The sequence below is a fragment of the Pseudophryne corroboree genome, chromosome 5 (assembly GCF_028390025.1).
Source record: "Pseudophryne corroboree isolate aPseCor3 chromosome 5, aPseCor3.hap2, whole genome shotgun sequence".
In the NCBI taxonomy this organism is placed as follows: domain Eukaryota; kingdom Metazoa; phylum Chordata; class Amphibia; order Anura; family Myobatrachidae; genus Pseudophryne; species Pseudophryne corroboree.
The window spans coordinates 800,227,430-800,245,033 of record NC_086448.1 but is presented as its reverse complement, the minus strand read 5'-3'; the positions used below and the strand labels follow the sequence as shown (position 1 = coordinate 800,245,033).

General features: G+C 47.0%; 1 protein-coding gene across 1 annotated transcript in view; it reads left to right on the top strand.

Moving 5' to 3' along the window:
• COL14A1 (collagen type XIV alpha 1 chain) overlaps positions 1–17,604 on the top strand; it is a 258,070-nt gene that overhangs the window by 193,751 nt on the left and 46,715 nt on the right. The window contains exons 32-38 of the mRNA XM_063924450.1: positions 2,271–2,413; positions 4,206–4,315; positions 5,989–6,147; positions 7,601–7,678; positions 9,188–9,274; positions 14,477–14,530; positions 15,550–15,645. Coding sequence (XP_063780520.1) covers positions 2,271–2,413; positions 4,206–4,315; positions 5,989–6,147; positions 7,601–7,678; positions 9,188–9,274; positions 14,477–14,530; positions 15,550–15,645 — 727 coding nt within the window. The remainder of the gene's footprint in view (positions 1–2,270; positions 2,414–4,205; positions 4,316–5,988; positions 6,148–7,600; positions 7,679–9,187; positions 9,275–14,476; positions 14,531–15,549; positions 15,646–17,604) is intronic.

Genomic DNA, 17,604 nt, shown 5'->3' with positions numbered 1-17,604 from the left:
CTTAACTGACAATTCTACAGATCTCCAGGAGGCCTGGAAAACAGGAACTGTTGGTAGATCTCGAGGACCGGTTTGGCCAGCCCTGTTCTAGACCACAGGTTCTCAAACTCAGTCTTCAGGACCCCACACAGAGCATGTTTTGCAGGTCTCCTCACAAAATCACAAGTGAAATAATTTGCTCCACCTGTGGACCTTTTAAAATATGTCAGTGAATAATCATACCTCCCAACATGACCCTCTCCAGGAGGGACAGAATGCTCTGCTCCTGGACTTCCCTCTTAATGTATGATTGCCGGCACCTGTGCTGAAACACCTTTCTTATCCATTCACCTGTTCAACATGGGTGCTGGCAATCATAAATTATGAAAAAAGTCCAGAAGCAGAGCATTGTGTCCCTCCTGGAGAGGGTCATGTTGGGAGGTATGGAATAATGAATACACCTGTGCACTTGCTGGGTTACCTGCAAAACATGCACTGTGTGGGGTCCTGAGGCCCGAGTTTGAGAACCTCTGTTCTAGACCCATCAGAAGTTGTTAGTGAGTAATTCTAAAGGGCCCTACACGCTAAAAGATTATCTGTCCAATCTGGCTGATTGGAAAGAAAATCTGGCAATGTCTGGGAGCAAATGGCAATTGACTATTTGCTCTCAAACATTGGAAAACAGACAAAAATGGACTTTAAGACAAATTGGTTAAGTTTGTTTCATTAAACCAATTTATCTGAACTGTTTTTGTCCATTTTCTTGATTTTGGGAGCAAATTGTTGATTGTCATTTGCTCCCAGCCATTGCCAGATTTTCTTTCCAATCAGCCGGATTGGATAGATAATCTTTAAGTGTGTAGGGCCCTTAAGTGTACGGACAAATTGGTTGCTATGGGTTACGGCACAGTTAGATTTTGGATTCTGCAACTGTCTTATTTTTGCAGCTTATCAATTTAAAGCTGTTTGGTTTCTATGGGTTGCACCAGGGCCATTTGTCACCTTGTCACAGGTTACTAGTGCACCGCCAGTGCTTCTGGTCACCACCCCAGTTTCTCCAATCACTGGCCACTCTCTGCAGAGGTGAGTGCGACAAGGACAACGTAAGAGGAGTGTGGACAGGACCTTATCTGCAGCCATCCTTCCTATCCTGCCCCTTCTCTCACCATCCATGAGTTACTGCTCTTACTCCTGCAGTGAGCAGCTGGTGACTAGAGAATGACGGAGAGTAAGTATAAGGGCGGGATGTACTAACCTTGAAAATGCGGCCAAAACTCTGAAAATGCTGTTTGCAGAGTTTTGACCCACATCCCATATGTACCAAGCTCCATAATGCAATGCATTCTGGAGCTTGCACCTGGTGGGTAGCGCTATGTTTGGATGTTATTGCCCAGCAGAAGCCAATGAGCTTCTCTTTGCATTATCTCCTAAGAGGGATCTAATCTGATATCCCCCCCCCCCCCCCCCAGCACCTCCATGGTGCCTGCATTTCACTGCACATGCATAGAAGTCCTCCCGGTTCTTAAACCCAGAAATCCAGTGATTGCAAAAGGACAGCGCTGTCCTTTGCAATTTTATTTGCATTTCTAGGTACATACCGCGTTACTAACGCCAGTAACTGTGGGGTCTATTTACTAAGCCTTGGATGGAGATAAAGTGGACGGAGATGAGGGGCCTAAATCAGACCTGATCATAGATGTGCTAAATTCCTAAATTAAGCACATGTATGATCAGCTTCCCTGACATGCGGGGAGACGCCAAGCACAGGGCTAGTCCGCCCCGCATGTCAGGCCCTACCCCGCCGCACAAGTACAAAAGCATCGCTGGTAGGGAGCTGCTCGTCGCTGTCCGAGACGCAGCAGCTGCTCGGCCTGCCCCACGCATGGTCCAGGCACGCCTGCGACCACGCCCCTAAAACGGCAGCAAAACGCTGCCGGCCCGCCGCCTCAATCAGACAGAGGTGATCGCAGGGCTGAGACGGCCGTTGGCTGCCTAGCATGGCCCGGCACACTGCTGCGCCGGTGCAGTTCAGACCTAATCGGCTGCTGTGCGAAAACGCACAGCAGCAGTCAGGTCTGAATCAGGTCTGAATTAGGCCCCAGGTCCCAGCCAATCGGCTCTTGAATGCTATGTCACAGGCTGGTTTTGAAAAATGACAGTTAGGAGCTGATTGGCTGGTACTTTATATGCGTGGTACACTGTATGTATCAGTCATCCATGTCCCCCCTGCGGCCAAGTGTCCATTTCTCTGTACAAGGCTCTAACACTAATTATGTTCTTCTCATTCTCAGATATGTTCACCCGGAGGGTCTCCCCACAGATTACACCGTGTCATTCCTTTTCCGAATCCTTCCCGACACTCCCAAGGAACCATTTGCACTCTGGGAAATCCTCAATAAAGAATATGAACCATTGGTTGGCGTAATACTCGACAGTATGTTGTTCCCATTGTTACATTTATGACAGAGGGCGTTTGGTAGTGTGGGTCTTGTGTTCCACTCTATAAATCATCAAAGATGAAAATGAATAAATTACAGGTGAAACACTGTATAAACATAAAAGCGTGAGATGTTTCAGACTTCCTAAAGAGGACAGGTGGGGGAGGCGCCCATAGCAGCCAATCAGATTCTACCTTTCATTTTATAGACTGTAGTAGATAAATTATAGCCAGGAGCTGATTGGTTGCTCTACTCGTTCTGGTAAGAAGGTTGAATACATCTCCCATAGATATAGGTAAAGACAAAAGTATATTTATTGCATTGTTCTGCAAAACAATAACTGATTTTTAATTTTAATTGATAAATGCAGTGCTTAAAGTGGTCCTAGAGAGGTGGTGGAACTCACCCCCCCCCCCCCCTACCCCCGTCACCCATGTAATAAAGAGTGCGGTCACAAAAAGAAAGGGGCGTGGTCATGCAATAGTATCCCCAATTAAAACTATGCCACACAGTAGCACAATCTTATTCACATTACACCACATAGTAGTGTCCCTTATTCATGTTATGAAACACATTAGTGCCCCTTATACACAAAGCCCACAGTAGTAGCACCCCTAATACACATAATGCCCACAGTAGTAGTGTCCCTTATGTAATGCCCACTGTACTGGTAGTGCCCCTTATGTAGAGCCCATAGTAAAGGTGCCCCTTATGCAATGCCCCGAGTATTAGTGCCCCTTATGTCCCCAGGAGTGATGCCCCTTATTAAGTGCCCCCTATACAATGCCCTCATTAGTAGTGCCCCCAGTAGTAATGCCTTTAATGGTAATGCCCCTGTGTAGTTTTGCCCCCAGTAGTAATGCCGCCTGTAGTAATGGCCCCAGTCATTTAGCCCCCTGTAGTTTAGCCCCAGTGGTAATGCCTCCAGTAGTTATGCCCTTGTAGTTATGACCCCAGTAGTTTATCTCCCTGTAGTTTAGCTCCTCAGTGGTAATGCCCCCATTCGTTTAGCCCCTGTAGTTTAGCCTCCCTATAGTTTAGCCCCCATGTAGTTTACCCCATGAAGTGCACCCCCAGTAGTTAGCCCCCCCTATAGTTTAGCCCCCAGTGGTAATGCCCCCTGTAGTTTAGCCCCTGTAGTTATAGCCCCTGCAGTTATGTCCCCAGTACTTTAGCCCCCCAGTAGTTTAGCCCCCAGTAGTTTAGCCCCTGCAGTTATGCCCCCAGTAGTTTAGCCCCTCTGTAGGTTGCCCCCCAGTATTTAGCACTCAGTAGTTTGCCCACATGTAGTTTGCCCCCAGTAAAAGCTCCGCTAATACGCTCACACATATGAAAACAAAACAAAACACAATACTCACCAAGCCCTGCTCCCGCGTCTGACCGATGTGGTCCTTCGGGTGTCCGCTCCTCGGCACTTTGGGAGATACGTCATGACATCTCTCCCATAGCGCACACTGACAGAGCCGGAAGCCGGAGCTCAGTACTGAGCTCCTGCCACCGGCTTACACTGTGGAGAGAGAGACGGACGCCCACTGATAACACAGTCTCAGCGGGCGCCCGGCATCTCCCTGTGGCGCCAGGCACACGTTGGGTTAGATGAGCCGGAACTGCGTTCCGTCTCCAAATGGAACTGACAGAATGCAGTTCCGCCCCATTCCGGCTCACTTTAACCCCTGGATATATGTCTATAAGATGAATGTTGTCCGCCATCGCTCTGCCTGCACGGATGTGCCTGTATCTGTTCTTTGTATTTCTTCATGTATTAATATTAAACTATTTCCTGTGCAGATAATGGGAAGACGCTGACTTATTTCAATTATGACTACAAGGCGCAGTTTCAAACAATTACATTTGAAGGGCCAGAGGTTAAGAAGATCTATCACGGCAGCTTTCACAAGGTCAGTTCCAAACCTATTGTACATCTTCAACGGTATCAAAGCACCAAAGCAACAAGAGGAACATTGTAACTGTATACTGCTGCTGACACTAAGAGGAACGTTGTAACTGTATACTGCTGCTGACACTAAGAGGAACATTGTAACTGTATACTGCTGCTGACACTACGCCTCCCGTGTAGTAGCTCAGAAAGTGTTATGCCGGGTACACACAAAGATGGGGCATTAGTGCCGACGGTCAGGACGAGTTCTCTTCTCTCCGAACCATCCTTGATTGCCTTACCGATGTAATGAACGACGAAGCAGCATCTCGTTGCGTCCTTTATTTCGCTGCACACGATATCTTCTGGTTGGGCGTGGGATGTCACATGCGACCTGCGGGAGCACACAACCCTGTGCACACACTAGGCAATATGCACGATTTATCATTCCAATACAGCTAGCTAATCGTGGCGATTTTGCTCTAGTGTGTATCCAGCCTAAGGGCCTAATTCAGACCTGATTGCAAAAGCAAAATCTTTCTCTAATGGGCAAAACCATGGGGGTAATTCCAAGTTGATCGCAGCAGGAAATTTTTTAGCAATTGGGCAAAACCATGTGCACTGCAGGAGGGGCAGATATAACATGTGCAGAGAGAGTTAGATTTGGGTGGGGTATTTTATTTCTGTGCAAGGTAAATACTGGCTGCTTTATTTTTACACTGCAAATTAGATTGCAGATTGAACACACCCCACCCAAATCTAACTCTCTCTGCACATGTGAAATCTGCCTCCCCTGCAGTGCACATGGTTTTGCCCAATTGCTAACTAAATTCCTGCTGCGATCAACTTGGAATTACCCCCCATGTGCACTGCAGAAGGGGGGAGATGTAACGTGCACATGTTACATCTGCCCCACCTGCACTGCACATGGGGCCTAATTCAGACCTGATCGCTAGGCTGTGTTTTCGTACAGCCTGCGATCAGGTCTAAACTGCGCATGCATATGCACTGTAATGCGCAGGCGCATTGCGCGGGTACAAAGCGGATCGCCGCTCAGCGATGGGTTTGTGCGAAGAATCCATTTGCGCGGGTGATCACAAGGAGATTGACAGGAAGAAGCCATTTGTGGGTGTCAACTGACCATTTTCTGGAAGTGGTTGGAAAAACGCAGACGTGTCCATGCGTTTGCAGGGAGGGTTCTTGACGTCTGTTCCGGTCCCAGACAGGCTGATGTGACCGCAGCCTAGCGAGTGAACAGATCTGAATTAGGCCCCATGATTTTGCCCATTAGAGAACAAATTTTGCTGTTGCGATCAGGTCTGAATTAGGCCCTAAGATCACTGCAGTAATTATTCTGAGGTTGGTTGCGGCCACAAACTCCAGCCATATTTATCATTGTATATTTGCAAATACAGTATATTAAAAAAAACACCCGATAGTGTAGTTTGGGGTGTCTATGTAATACCCATTACCGGGGACACTCAGGGGCACATCCAATACTATTGACACTACGGTAGAGAAAGATGTGCGGGAATCTGCACATGTGCAGTAGGTAGGTTGGGGGTTGCGTGTCCAGCTGCTGCTCCGGGTCCTAGTGCCCGGAGATTAGGTGAGAGAAACATCACCGAGCGTTCCCTTGTTCAGGCATCCTGCTTGTTAGTAATTGTCATAACTGAACTTTATTTTCTCTTGTAGATACACATAATTATTACCAAGACGACTGTTAAGCTAATTATCGATTGCAAACTAGTAGCGGAAAAGCCAATAAACGCAGCGGGGAATATCACAGTCGACGGTTTGGAAGTGCTGGGAAGGATGGTCCGTTCCCGAGGTCCGAAAGACAGCTCTGCTCCTGTAAGTGGAAACAGTAGACTGTTAGATATCACAAAGTCCCAGAAAAAACAAAGTGCCATTCATCGGCCCACCCACTCCACACATTCCTGCGGTGTGTGTTATCCTGTTAGGCAATTCATTTACATTTATTAGATTATTCTATTGTCTGGCCGCAGAATGTGGAGAAAATGTGTTACCACAGCTTACACACAAGGCAGAATAAGGAATAACGGGTTATTGGAGACAAGCCGACAACAAAACGGGGCCTTATACGTCATGGTCTATATGCTAATAGTCCTACCCCACTCACAATGAAGGGGCATGTGGGAGAACCGGCCTTGTGGTCTTTTTCCAACAAGAACCAACAACGTCAACTCGATGAGGCCTGGAATTAAAGGACTCCATTGTTCGACAGACTGATAGGAAGTCTCGTTTTTTGCGAACGTGTAGACGTTGTATTGGGTCACGAAGCTGCCCACCTAGGGAAAAATGTCCTTCTGGCCAGAATCTTGTCAGATTAGATGTTATTGAAAGAATTGTGTTAAAATAGAGCTATCTTAACACAATTCTTTCAATAACATCTAATCTGAGAAGATTCTGGCCAGAAGGACATTTTTCCCTAGGTGGCCAACTTCAAGTCTCCCATGGGTATGGGAGACTCAACCTGTAGTTACCTGAGGAATGCAGTTGTTTTGTCGACTCAGAATGTCGTCTCTGGGATGTTGACACGGGTGTATATTAAATTACAGTCGGAAGTTCCGACAGGTGTGGAAAGACTGCACTTTCCGGAACTTTCTGACTCTTCAATATTTAATTGAAGTGCCATTTTTTCCGACCTCTCGGAACTTCGAACAAGTCGAAAGACACATGGATGAGTGCAATCCATGTGTTTTTGACCCAGCCGCGGTCGAAAACATTACGTTTTCGACCATTCATTTTCACCCGTAAGAAAGGGCGGAAATGAATGGTCGGAATGGGAGGGAAAACGGGTGGAAACTACCCGCTATTGAATACCGACGTGTTGGAGCCTCTCCGTCGGAGAGGATACGACTGTAATTGAATATACTCTATGGTCTGAATGTTGACTGTAAAAATATTGACAGTCATAATATCGACGTGGGCATAATTAGCGCCACATAATAAAACATACAGTATCTACTGTACCATAAATGGGAATCAAAGGAGAATGGCTGATGTAGCCTGAATGCTATGCCCCAGTTACTGATTCCTCGGCCTAAGCTCCTTCTCTCTTCTTTCTGAACAAACATGAGAAGCTACGAAGAAGAACGTCTAAGGATTGACCTGCCCCGGGGGCCTCCAGCTGGACAATATTGCCTTCATCGCTAATCCCACTGCATTTAATTCATACATGAATATTATTATTATTATTATAATTCATATAACGGTTGGGAACAAGCACGGTGACAAAACATTGACTTGATGTATAATTAATATATTTCTGTTTTTATTTCAGTTCCAGCTTCAGATGTTCGACATCGTTTGTACGTCTACTTGGGCCAGTCGGGATAAGTGCTGTGAGCTTCCAGCTCTGGTGAGAAGAGAACCAGATGGATTGAGAGATGACGGGTCCATTGGGAATATCGCAGTGGGGGGGTCTGCCTGCAGATGATGGACTAGCATTTACTTAGTGTCCCCGCCAACCACATCTCTCCCCTCCATTATACATGTTTATGAATAGGTCATGAATGTAGACTTTAGCATTCGGACCCACCATGTATTCCACAGTATCCCCGTGGGCCAGTACAACGCTGCATACATATAGCATAAGTGGGTCTGATGTAAGAAGAATCAAGCCTTGGAGGGAGATATTTGGAGAAGGTGCTCAAAGCTTCCAATCAGTATTCTGGGGGACATTTACTAAGCAGTGAAAAATGTTGAGAAGAAGTGGAGGAGTTGCGCATGGCAACCAATAAACATTGACGTAACATTTGTAATTTGCATACTACAAAAGTATACAGAGCAGCTGATTGGTTGCCATGGGCAACTTCTCCACTGGCTCACTTCTCCACTTGTATCACTGCTTAGTAAATGTCCCCCTCTGTTGGTTATCTAGCACAGCCTATGAAATGACAGTTATAAGCGAATTGGTTGCTTTGGGCATAGAAGCGAGTGGTACCATACCGGTATAAGTAAGTGTGCCTTCAGGCACAGCTAGGTAAGAGTATGCCGATCCGTACATCACGTTCTTGGACTATGGTGGTCATTCCGAGTTGATCGCTAGCTGCATTCGTTCACTTTGCAGTGATGAGGGGAAAAAACGGCACTTCTGCGCATGCGGCACAATGCGCATGCGCGACGTACTATTACAACGAACGGTGTAGTTTCACACAGGGTCTAGCTAAGCTTTTCAATCGCACTGGTGGCCGCAGAGTGATTGACATGAAGTGGGCGTTTCTGGGTGTCAACTGACCGTTTTCAGGGAGTGTTTGAAAAAACGCAGGCGTGCCAGAAAAAACGTAGGCGTGACTGGGCAAACGCAGGGCGTGTTTGTGATGTCAAAACAGGAACTGAATAGTCTGAAGTGATCGCAAGCGCCGAGTAGATTTTGAGCTACTCTGAAACTGCACAAAAAAAATTGTTGCCGTTCTGCGATCCTTTCGTTCGCACTTCTGCTAAGCTAAAATACACTCCCAGTGGGCGGCGGCATAGCGTTTGCACGACTGCAAAAAAAATGCTAGCGAGCGATCAACTCGGAATGACCACCTATATCACCTGGCAGGTAGGAAGGTTCCCATGTGCGCACAGCCAGATACTTTTGATTGGATAAATTAGTAGGACACACCCACCTGATGACGACTGCAGCAGACGGGAAAAAAGATTGGGCGGTGCGACTATATGCATGATGCCGCTTACACTTGCAGCCGCTTTGAGTGCGACTCAAATATATGCATTACGTGCAGGTTACATAAGTGCAAGCTCACTGTCCCCTGTATTACTTTCCTGTTATATATTACTTTAGATATTATATTTGAATTAATTTGTATTCTACGTGGTTTCCACAGCTATTTCCTTAAAGTGATATTCTTCTTTTTTTTTCCAGAGAGATGAAGCAACCTGCCCCCCTCTCCCAAATTCCTGCTCGTGCACTGAGCAGAGTACAGGCGTCCCCGGACCCCCAGGACCTTCGGTATGAAGCTGTGGTATGCAGCAGCTTGCACTGTTAGGACTTGTTGTACACCCGAGATACACAGGATTATGCAAGAGGCGGATGATTGAGGGATTCTCTGTCTCCTATACTCAGTGTTGGACTGGGGCATGAAGGGCCCGTGCTTAGAGGCTGGGCTAACCATTAGGGCATGGTCTGGGCCCCTTGATAAATATATGTAGTAAATACTGCTAGTGCATGCATGATAATGTACCAGAGTAATGACAGCAATGTACTGTAGAGAATACTCCATAGTCCTGTGCACAGTCTGGAACCTGGTCCCTAGAGGAGGGAGTGGGCCCCCAGGCAGTAGGGCCCATCGGGGTTTCCTCTGTACCGCCTGTGGGCCCGTCCAAACCTGCGTTTATTAGAAAAAAAAAAAATTTCCTAGGGCGGAGGGCCAATTGCCTCACGGGCCGCTGTCACCATGAGATAACAGCAGAGATGGGTGCGGTGTATTTTGTTTACATTCATTATGTTGACATGAGAATGTCGACATCGTATTAATGACATTACGTTGATTTTTCCCATGTCGCCATTCAACTTGTCAACACTGATGTTATGCTGACATTGTTGAAATGTCAGCATAATTTTTCTATTGTTATTCTGTCCCTAGCACTAATGATAACCCTACCCCTAAGGGGGACTCTAACCCTGAGACTGGCCCTATTGCTAACCCTTCTGGAAATGTCAACATCATGACAGTGTCGACATCTTGAAGGTGTTGGCCATTATTATGTAAATTATGTAGCGTGGTCACGGGTAAAGGGGGTGTGGCTACGCGGTGCTCCCATAGGCTTCCATTGTAATGGGAGACACTGAAAACCGGTACAAGGAACCTTTTGGCCAGTACTGACCATCAAAAAATGGTGCTGTACCGGCCAAAAAGGTACAGTTGGAGGGTATGCAGTTATAACGGCCACACATTGTGGGCAAGCGACCTGAGATGGCGACAGAGGCCATTTTTAATACTGGAATGATTGTGCCAGTCACACACAGTGGAGGGAGCCATTTTGTGGGTTGACTAGTCATGGGAACAAGGAGCTAGTGACATCACCGAGATACAAGGCTTAATACTGATCTGTCTGGAGGCAGAAGGTACGTGTAAGCATGTGGGACATTGCTGCTGGATGAGTGTGATAGGTCACAAATGCCTTCGTCTAAGTACTGGTTTGAAGCGATTCTACTTTGCCTTAAAGAGAATAATCCAAAATGAATGTTAAATGATATATCTGTGTCACCTTTTCTCATTTATAGCAATTATTGTAGCATTGTCATTTTAAAGATATACAAGCATTTATTCTATTGTAAGGCTTCTATAGATAGCAATGGCTTCACCGTCAGGTCATGAATATTACAGAATTCTCTATCACGTACTTCACAAAAGTAATTTATCACAGATTAATGAAGCATTAAATCATTGTGTGGGTAATCCATCATGTTATAGAGGGAAGAGCTGACAGCACAGAATGAAAGACGTGCTGGTTACACAGATGTTTCACATGTGCACTCACCAGGTGTGTCAGTCGGCTGACACGTCGGCTCATGCTCCAGAAATGATTAGCAATGTCCCGTTTTTCATACTGGAAGCACATTCGGATGCCGGTGAAGCCCCCATTGTGCACTCATTACATATGGGGCTGAGGCAGTTACGGAAACTGGTATACAGATGCAGCGGTGACATGGGGTGAGGTGAATGGCTGGGGAGGCACACATAGGGATGGCTCTGAATGCTGGGAGCCTGTCTCACCCCCTACTCACTGCATACCGCCCAACTGTTCCGATATTTGCGGGACTGTCCCGTTTTTCTTGGACTGTCCCGTTGTCCCACCCACGGGTCGCTGTATCCCACAATGGGGAGGCAGTTGGGAGACCCTCTCTCACCTGCTGCTCTGCACTGTGAATACATGCTGTGCGCATGCGCACAGTGTCTACTCAGTGGGAGAGGGGGACAGGGGACATTTCCAGCAGCTCAGAAAGCGCTGGCCATACCCCCATAGTGATGAAAAAGGGGGCATGGCTCGCGATCGTGTCCAGTGATGCCACGCCTTCCATTTCGGGAGGCACGCAAAAGAGTCCCTTTTTCCAGGGACAGAGTATTGGGAGGTATGTCACTGTAACTTTCCCCTCACTACTCTAAGCTACAGTGTCCATTGAGTCTCCTACCTGCATCCCTTTGTCTTCTCCTGTTGCTGCTGACTGGGCTCCGACTACAGTGCACTTCCTGCTCACATGACACATCCAAGTGTTCATCAGTGCAAAAGTCCTGCCCTACACCCAGAGGCTTGCCTCTATTGGCTCTCTTTTATGTGCAGCGTTACTGCCCGTGGTATAGCTCCACCCCCAGCTCTGCAAAACAGTGTCTGACTCTAGCACCGAGGCAGAGCTCTAGTCTCTCTGCAGCTCCGGGGATCTCCACATAGTTGCTGAGTGTTAAGGGGATGTACACACATAGAGATGCATGCTTAAAGCCCTCACCCACTCCTCTCCTATTTACATCTCCTTTACACTCCCACCCGTCCTCTTCGCTCTGTTAAGGCACGCCGACTCTCCTGCCTTCTGATTACTTCCTCCCGCACCTACCTCCAAGATTTTTCACGTGCTGCTCCCTTACTCTGGAATTCCCTACCTCTCCCCCTCAGACTCTCCACCTCTCTACAAAACTTCAAATTGGCTCTCAAGACCCACTTCTTCACCAAACCCACCCGTCTCTAATCCTAACCCTCTGTTCCACACTCTCTATGTACCCCATCTGTGTCACCCCTGTCTGTCTACCTCTCCCCTTTAGAATGTAAGCTCTCACGAGCAGGGCCCTCTTCCCTCATGTGCTTATCCTTTTCTTACTTTAATAATCTTCAACTGCACCACATCCAGCAGTCTTCTGCCACCTGATACTTATTCCAGTGTCATCTGCTGATGTAGCTATGTTATTTACCCTGTACTTGTCCTATACTGTCATCAACTGTAAGTTGCTGTTTTCCTGCTTGATTATTTGTTTATGTACTCTGTAATTGGGCGCTGCGGAACCCTTGTGGCGCCATATAAATAAAGGATAATAATAATAATAAATTCTAAGTAATCTGTCTAGACTCCGTGTGTATAGCCCATTGCGATAGTGATGCGCGGCCCTGCGTGTAGCTATCGCTGATCCTATATTGACCTGCTTGCAAGCCAAATCTAGTCAGATTGCTCACTACTCCGCCTGGTGAAGTAAGTGGTTTTTTTCCTCTCACTCAGCACACATCTCTGGGAGAAATCTCCCCGTGTGTACCCCTATAGCTATAAACAAGATTACACTACACAACAGGGCCGGTTCCAGGCCGCTCTGTGCCCCGGGCAGGAAACGGGGCGTGGCCTAATATAGGGGGCGTGGTCAGTTATGCCCCCTCTACATTACTAGCGCCGCTTGAATGCTGAGCGGTGCGCGATGACGTCATCGCGCACCGCTCAGCAAAGGTACTCTCCACGAAGGGAAACTAGCACATAGCGTCTAGTTCCTTTCACAGGAGGCCGGGGGGCAGCGGGCAGCGGAGGCGGACGGGGGACACAGCGGACAGCAGTGGCGGATCTTGCCACGGTGCGGCGCCCTCCGCGCCAGCGCCCTCCGGAAGGCGGTGCCCCGGGCAAAAGTCCTGCTTGCCCGTGGCAAGATCCGCTACTGCTACACAAAGATGTTATAGAAATCTTCTCTGTATTATTCTAATCAGTTTTATATAAACTGTCAGGGGTTTGACAACGAGAATGACAGAGGAGGCTCTGCCAACCCGGCCTACCCTAACTGCACCTCCCTGAGGTACAAGTGCTGGTGCCATTATCCTGTCAGTGTACCATTGCTGTGAGAACCCAGCTGTCAGTGTACCATTGCTGTGAGAACCCAGCTGTCAGTGTGCCATTGCTGTGAGAACCCAGCTGTCAGTGTGCCATTGCTGTGAGAACCCAGCTGTCAGTGTGCCATTGCTGTGAGAACCCAGCTGTCAGTGTGCCATTGCTGTGAGAACCCAGCTGTCAGTGTGCCATTGCTGTGAGAACCCAGCTGTCAGTGTGCCATTGCTGTGAGAACCCAGCTGTCAGTGTACCATTGCTGTGAGAACCCAGCTGTCACTGTACCATTGCTGTGAGAACCCAGCTGTCAGTGTGCCATTGCTGTGAGAACCCAGCTGTCAGTGTGCCATTGCTGTGAGAACCCAGCTGTCAGTGTACCATTGCTGTGAGAACCCAGCTGTCACTGTACCATTGCTGTGAGAACCCAGCTGTCAGTGTACCATTGCTGTGAGAACCCAGCTGTCAGTGTACCATTATCCCGGGACCCCAAACCTTAATACTCTGGTACCACATTCAAATCTGTTTTCCCGCTACACTAATGTATGTGATTCCTATACAATGACAGTATATGATTATGAGGGTGGGTGTGGTATGTAGGGTAGACCACACTTAAGTTGACAGTGTCTTGGTCGATCACTATTGGTCGACAGTAATTAGGTCAACAGGGATTCTAGGTTGAGAGGGACTCTAGGTCGACACGTACTATGTCGACATGACAGAAGGTCGACATGAGTTTTCCCCCCACTTTTTTGGGTGTCGCCATGCTTCGCTGGCCATGCTTCGGGCAAGAACATGTCGACCTAGAGTCCCTGTCGACCTAGAAACCATATCAACCTACTTACTGTCTACCAATAGTAGTCATCCTAAGTGTGGTCGTCCTAGAGACCGTATACCAATTATGAGGTGTGCCTGAGCAAGTCACATAACTGGAATCAGCTTTCATTCTCTACAGAAAATAAGAGATCACCTTTATGGGATATTGTTTGTCCAGTATCCATGGAATTCTTACTGAGGTCAGGATAAGATACAGTAGGGCAAATTTATTAAGATGGGAGTTCTATTTAAGATGTGATGTTGCCCATAGCAACCAATCAGATTCCAGGTATTATCTTCTCGAAGATGCTAGATAAATGAGAAGTAGAATCTGATTGGTTGCTATGGGCAACAACCAATCTTAAATAGAACTCCCATCTTAGTAAATTTACCCCCAGTGTCACAGAATGGAGTTAAATACAATGTAAGAAATTCTAGAACTGTGTCACATGAGAATCAGGCAGGTGTAATGATCACATGTAATATGTACAGCGCAGAGTATGGGGCATCAGGGGTCTCATGATACAATCTTCCACTTGTATGTTTCAGGGTGGCGCCGGTATGAGGGGACTCAAAGGATCACAAGGAGAAACAGGTCCAGCTGTAAGTCTTTAGTATATCTTCATTTATTTAATTTTTTTAACTTTATACGACAATGGGGGTTATTCAGGTGTGTTAACAACTGGTCTGAACCATGGTGGTCATTCCGAGTTGTTCGCTCACTAGCAGTTTTTAGAAGCTGTGCAAACGCATTGTCACCGCCCAATGGGGAGTGTATTTTCTCTTTGCCGCAGTGCGAATGCCTGTGCAGCAGAACGCCTGCAAACACATTTTGTGCAAAACAAGACCAGTCCGGTAGTTACTCTGCGTGTGCGTTGATTCTAATGTTGGAGGGATGGCTTTTGATGTCACACTCCCAGACAGCGTTCGCCCAGCCACGCCTGCGTTTTCCCTGGCACGCCTGCGTTTTTCTAAGCACTCCCTGAAAACGATCAGTTGACACCCAGAAATGCCTCTTTCCTGTCAATCTTCTTGCGGCCGCCAGTGCAAATTAAAACGTCGCTAGAACCTGTGCAAAACCACAAAGGACTTTGTACCCGTACGTCGCATGTGCGCATTGCGTTGCATAAACATGCGCAGAAATGCAGATTTTTAGCCTGATCGCTGCACTGCGAACAACGGCAGCTAGCGATTAACTCGGAATGACCCCCCATGTGCACTGCAGATGTAACATGTGCAGAGAGAGTTAGATTTGGGTGGGTTATTTTGTTCCTGTGCAAGGTAAATACTGGCTGCTTTATTTTTACACTGCAGTTTAGATTTCAGTTTGAACACACCCCACCCAAATCTAAATCACTCTGCACATGTTATATCTGCACATGTTACATACGTTTTAAGAGAGGAGGGGGCCGCGTGCAGCCTCTGTCGTGGGCCCTCTCCTATCTGCGCAAGCTCGGGTCTCCAGGAGCATGGCACTGGGAACATCGCTGGGGCAGGTTGCAGTCTATCTATCTATCTATCTATCTATCTATCTATCTATCTATCTATCTATCTATCTATCTATCTAATCTCCATTGGCATATTATGCAGGACAATAAAAATTGGAATCTTTGTTTTTACAGGGTTCAGAAGGATCTCAAGGTCCAATAGGCCCAGCGGGAATCCAAGGGCCACCCGGACCACAAGGGCCAAGCGGTCATTCCATTCAAGGACCACCTGTAAGATGATAGACAGTATATTCAGTAGAACGTCCACCTAGCTTCCGTATTCTAAAATTGAATTACAGTTATTAGTTAATACTGTAGAAAAAGTTATTAATTAAAAAGAAAAAAACAGTTATTGCCGTAGGGTCAATTATCAGTTGTCAGATTGGCTGGGCCTGCTTAGCTTATATAGGGTCAACCGATATTCATGTTGTAGCCTATCCTTCACCGGGAACGTGCACCATCACAGAGTCTCCATGCTTCAAGCTTCTAGCTATTAGTGAATTGACAAACTGGTGCAGCCCATAAACTACTCTAGACGCTCCAACCACCTGTAAGAGATCAGGTTTGTTGAACTTTTATTAATACTTTTCCAAATATTCTAGTAAAACCTGTATGCATAGAAATCATAATTAACTGGACCATTCATGGAAATTTTAAAAAAAAAGGAAACTTTGAGATCTCTAGAAACTTTCTAAACGAGTTTACACTGCAATTTTCATAATCATAGCCGTAAGTAGGGGGGGGTTTGGGGGGCATGTGACCCGGGCACAGAATTTAGAGGGCGCTGAGAGAGACCCGGGGACAGTCCCAGACAGCAGCTGCGATACAAGTGCCTGTCAGTGAAGCTGGAGAACACGGAGCTGTGAGAGGCGGACCCAGGGTGGAGCTGTGATAGAGAAGCCAGGCTCTCCTTGGAGCACTCGTTTAAGCTGCGCCTCCCGAGTTCGCCTCTCACAGCTGCCACTCACCCTCACCTTCCTGCCAAAGCCGCAGGCCCGTCCTCCTCCCTCCACCGATCTGTATGTGGTGGCTGGTCCCTGCTCCAGGACCAGCCACCAATGTGCTGCTGCGGACCAGGCCTGGCCTCCTCCCTCCACTGATCTGTATGTGGTGGCTGGTCCCTGCTCCAAGACCAGCCACCCATGTGCTGCTGCTGCGGACTAGCCCACCCTCCTTCCTCCACTGAGTCTACCACATGCAGCCCTCATTCACATCTGTCCGCAGCTTCACAGGACAGAGGAGCTGAGATCTTCCTTATGGTAGGCACTGAGATGTTCTATTCTTATTGTTAGTAATGAGGGGTGTAGTGTAGTGATATACTGTAGCATGCAGTGCAGTGTATAGGAGCATGTAATGTAATAATGTAGCGCAGCATATAGGGGATATAGTGTAGTAATGCAGTGCAGTGTGTAGGAGCGAGAGAGAAATTGCTTCCTTGCACCGGGTGATGAAAAGTGTAGTTTCGGACCTGTCACCATATGTAGTGTGTCATTGGGTTTGTCAGATTATCTAAAGGGCCCTACACACTTAAAGATTATCTGTCCAATCTTTCTGGTTGGAACAAAAATCTGGTAATGTATGGGAGCAAATGACAATTGACCATTTGCTCTCAAATACTGGAAAACAGACAAAAATGGTCTTTTAGACAAATTAGGTAAGTTTCTTTCATTAAACCAATTTATCTGAACAACAGTTTTTGTCTATTTTCTGGATTTTGTGAGCAAATGGTTGATTGTCATTTGCTCTCAGACGTTGCCAGATTTTCTTTCCAATCAGCCAGATTGGACAGATAATCTTTAAGTGTGTAGGGCCTATAAGCAAGACAAACAGAAAAAATCCAAACAATTTGATATTCATTAGAAGCAACATGACTGAGGCAAATCAGCTGTTTCATTGGCCAGAGAAAGTTTGTCCCACAATGCATTCCAAAATAGATCGACACCAATTGGATCTCAGGGTGCTGTCAGTTGGCCATGGGTGAATAACATAGACAAATGGCGAGGCTGGTGAGTGCACAGGGGTGGGGTGGGGTGGGGTAGGATGGCATGTCAGGTTTTTGGTAGTGCAGGACATATTAGGAAACTTTGTAGAGCAGGTGTTTCCTATCAATGGGATGTAGAATACAGCCTCCCTGCCGACTCCCCAATTAATAATACATTTGTAAATCATTGTGATTCATTTTCTGCTGCC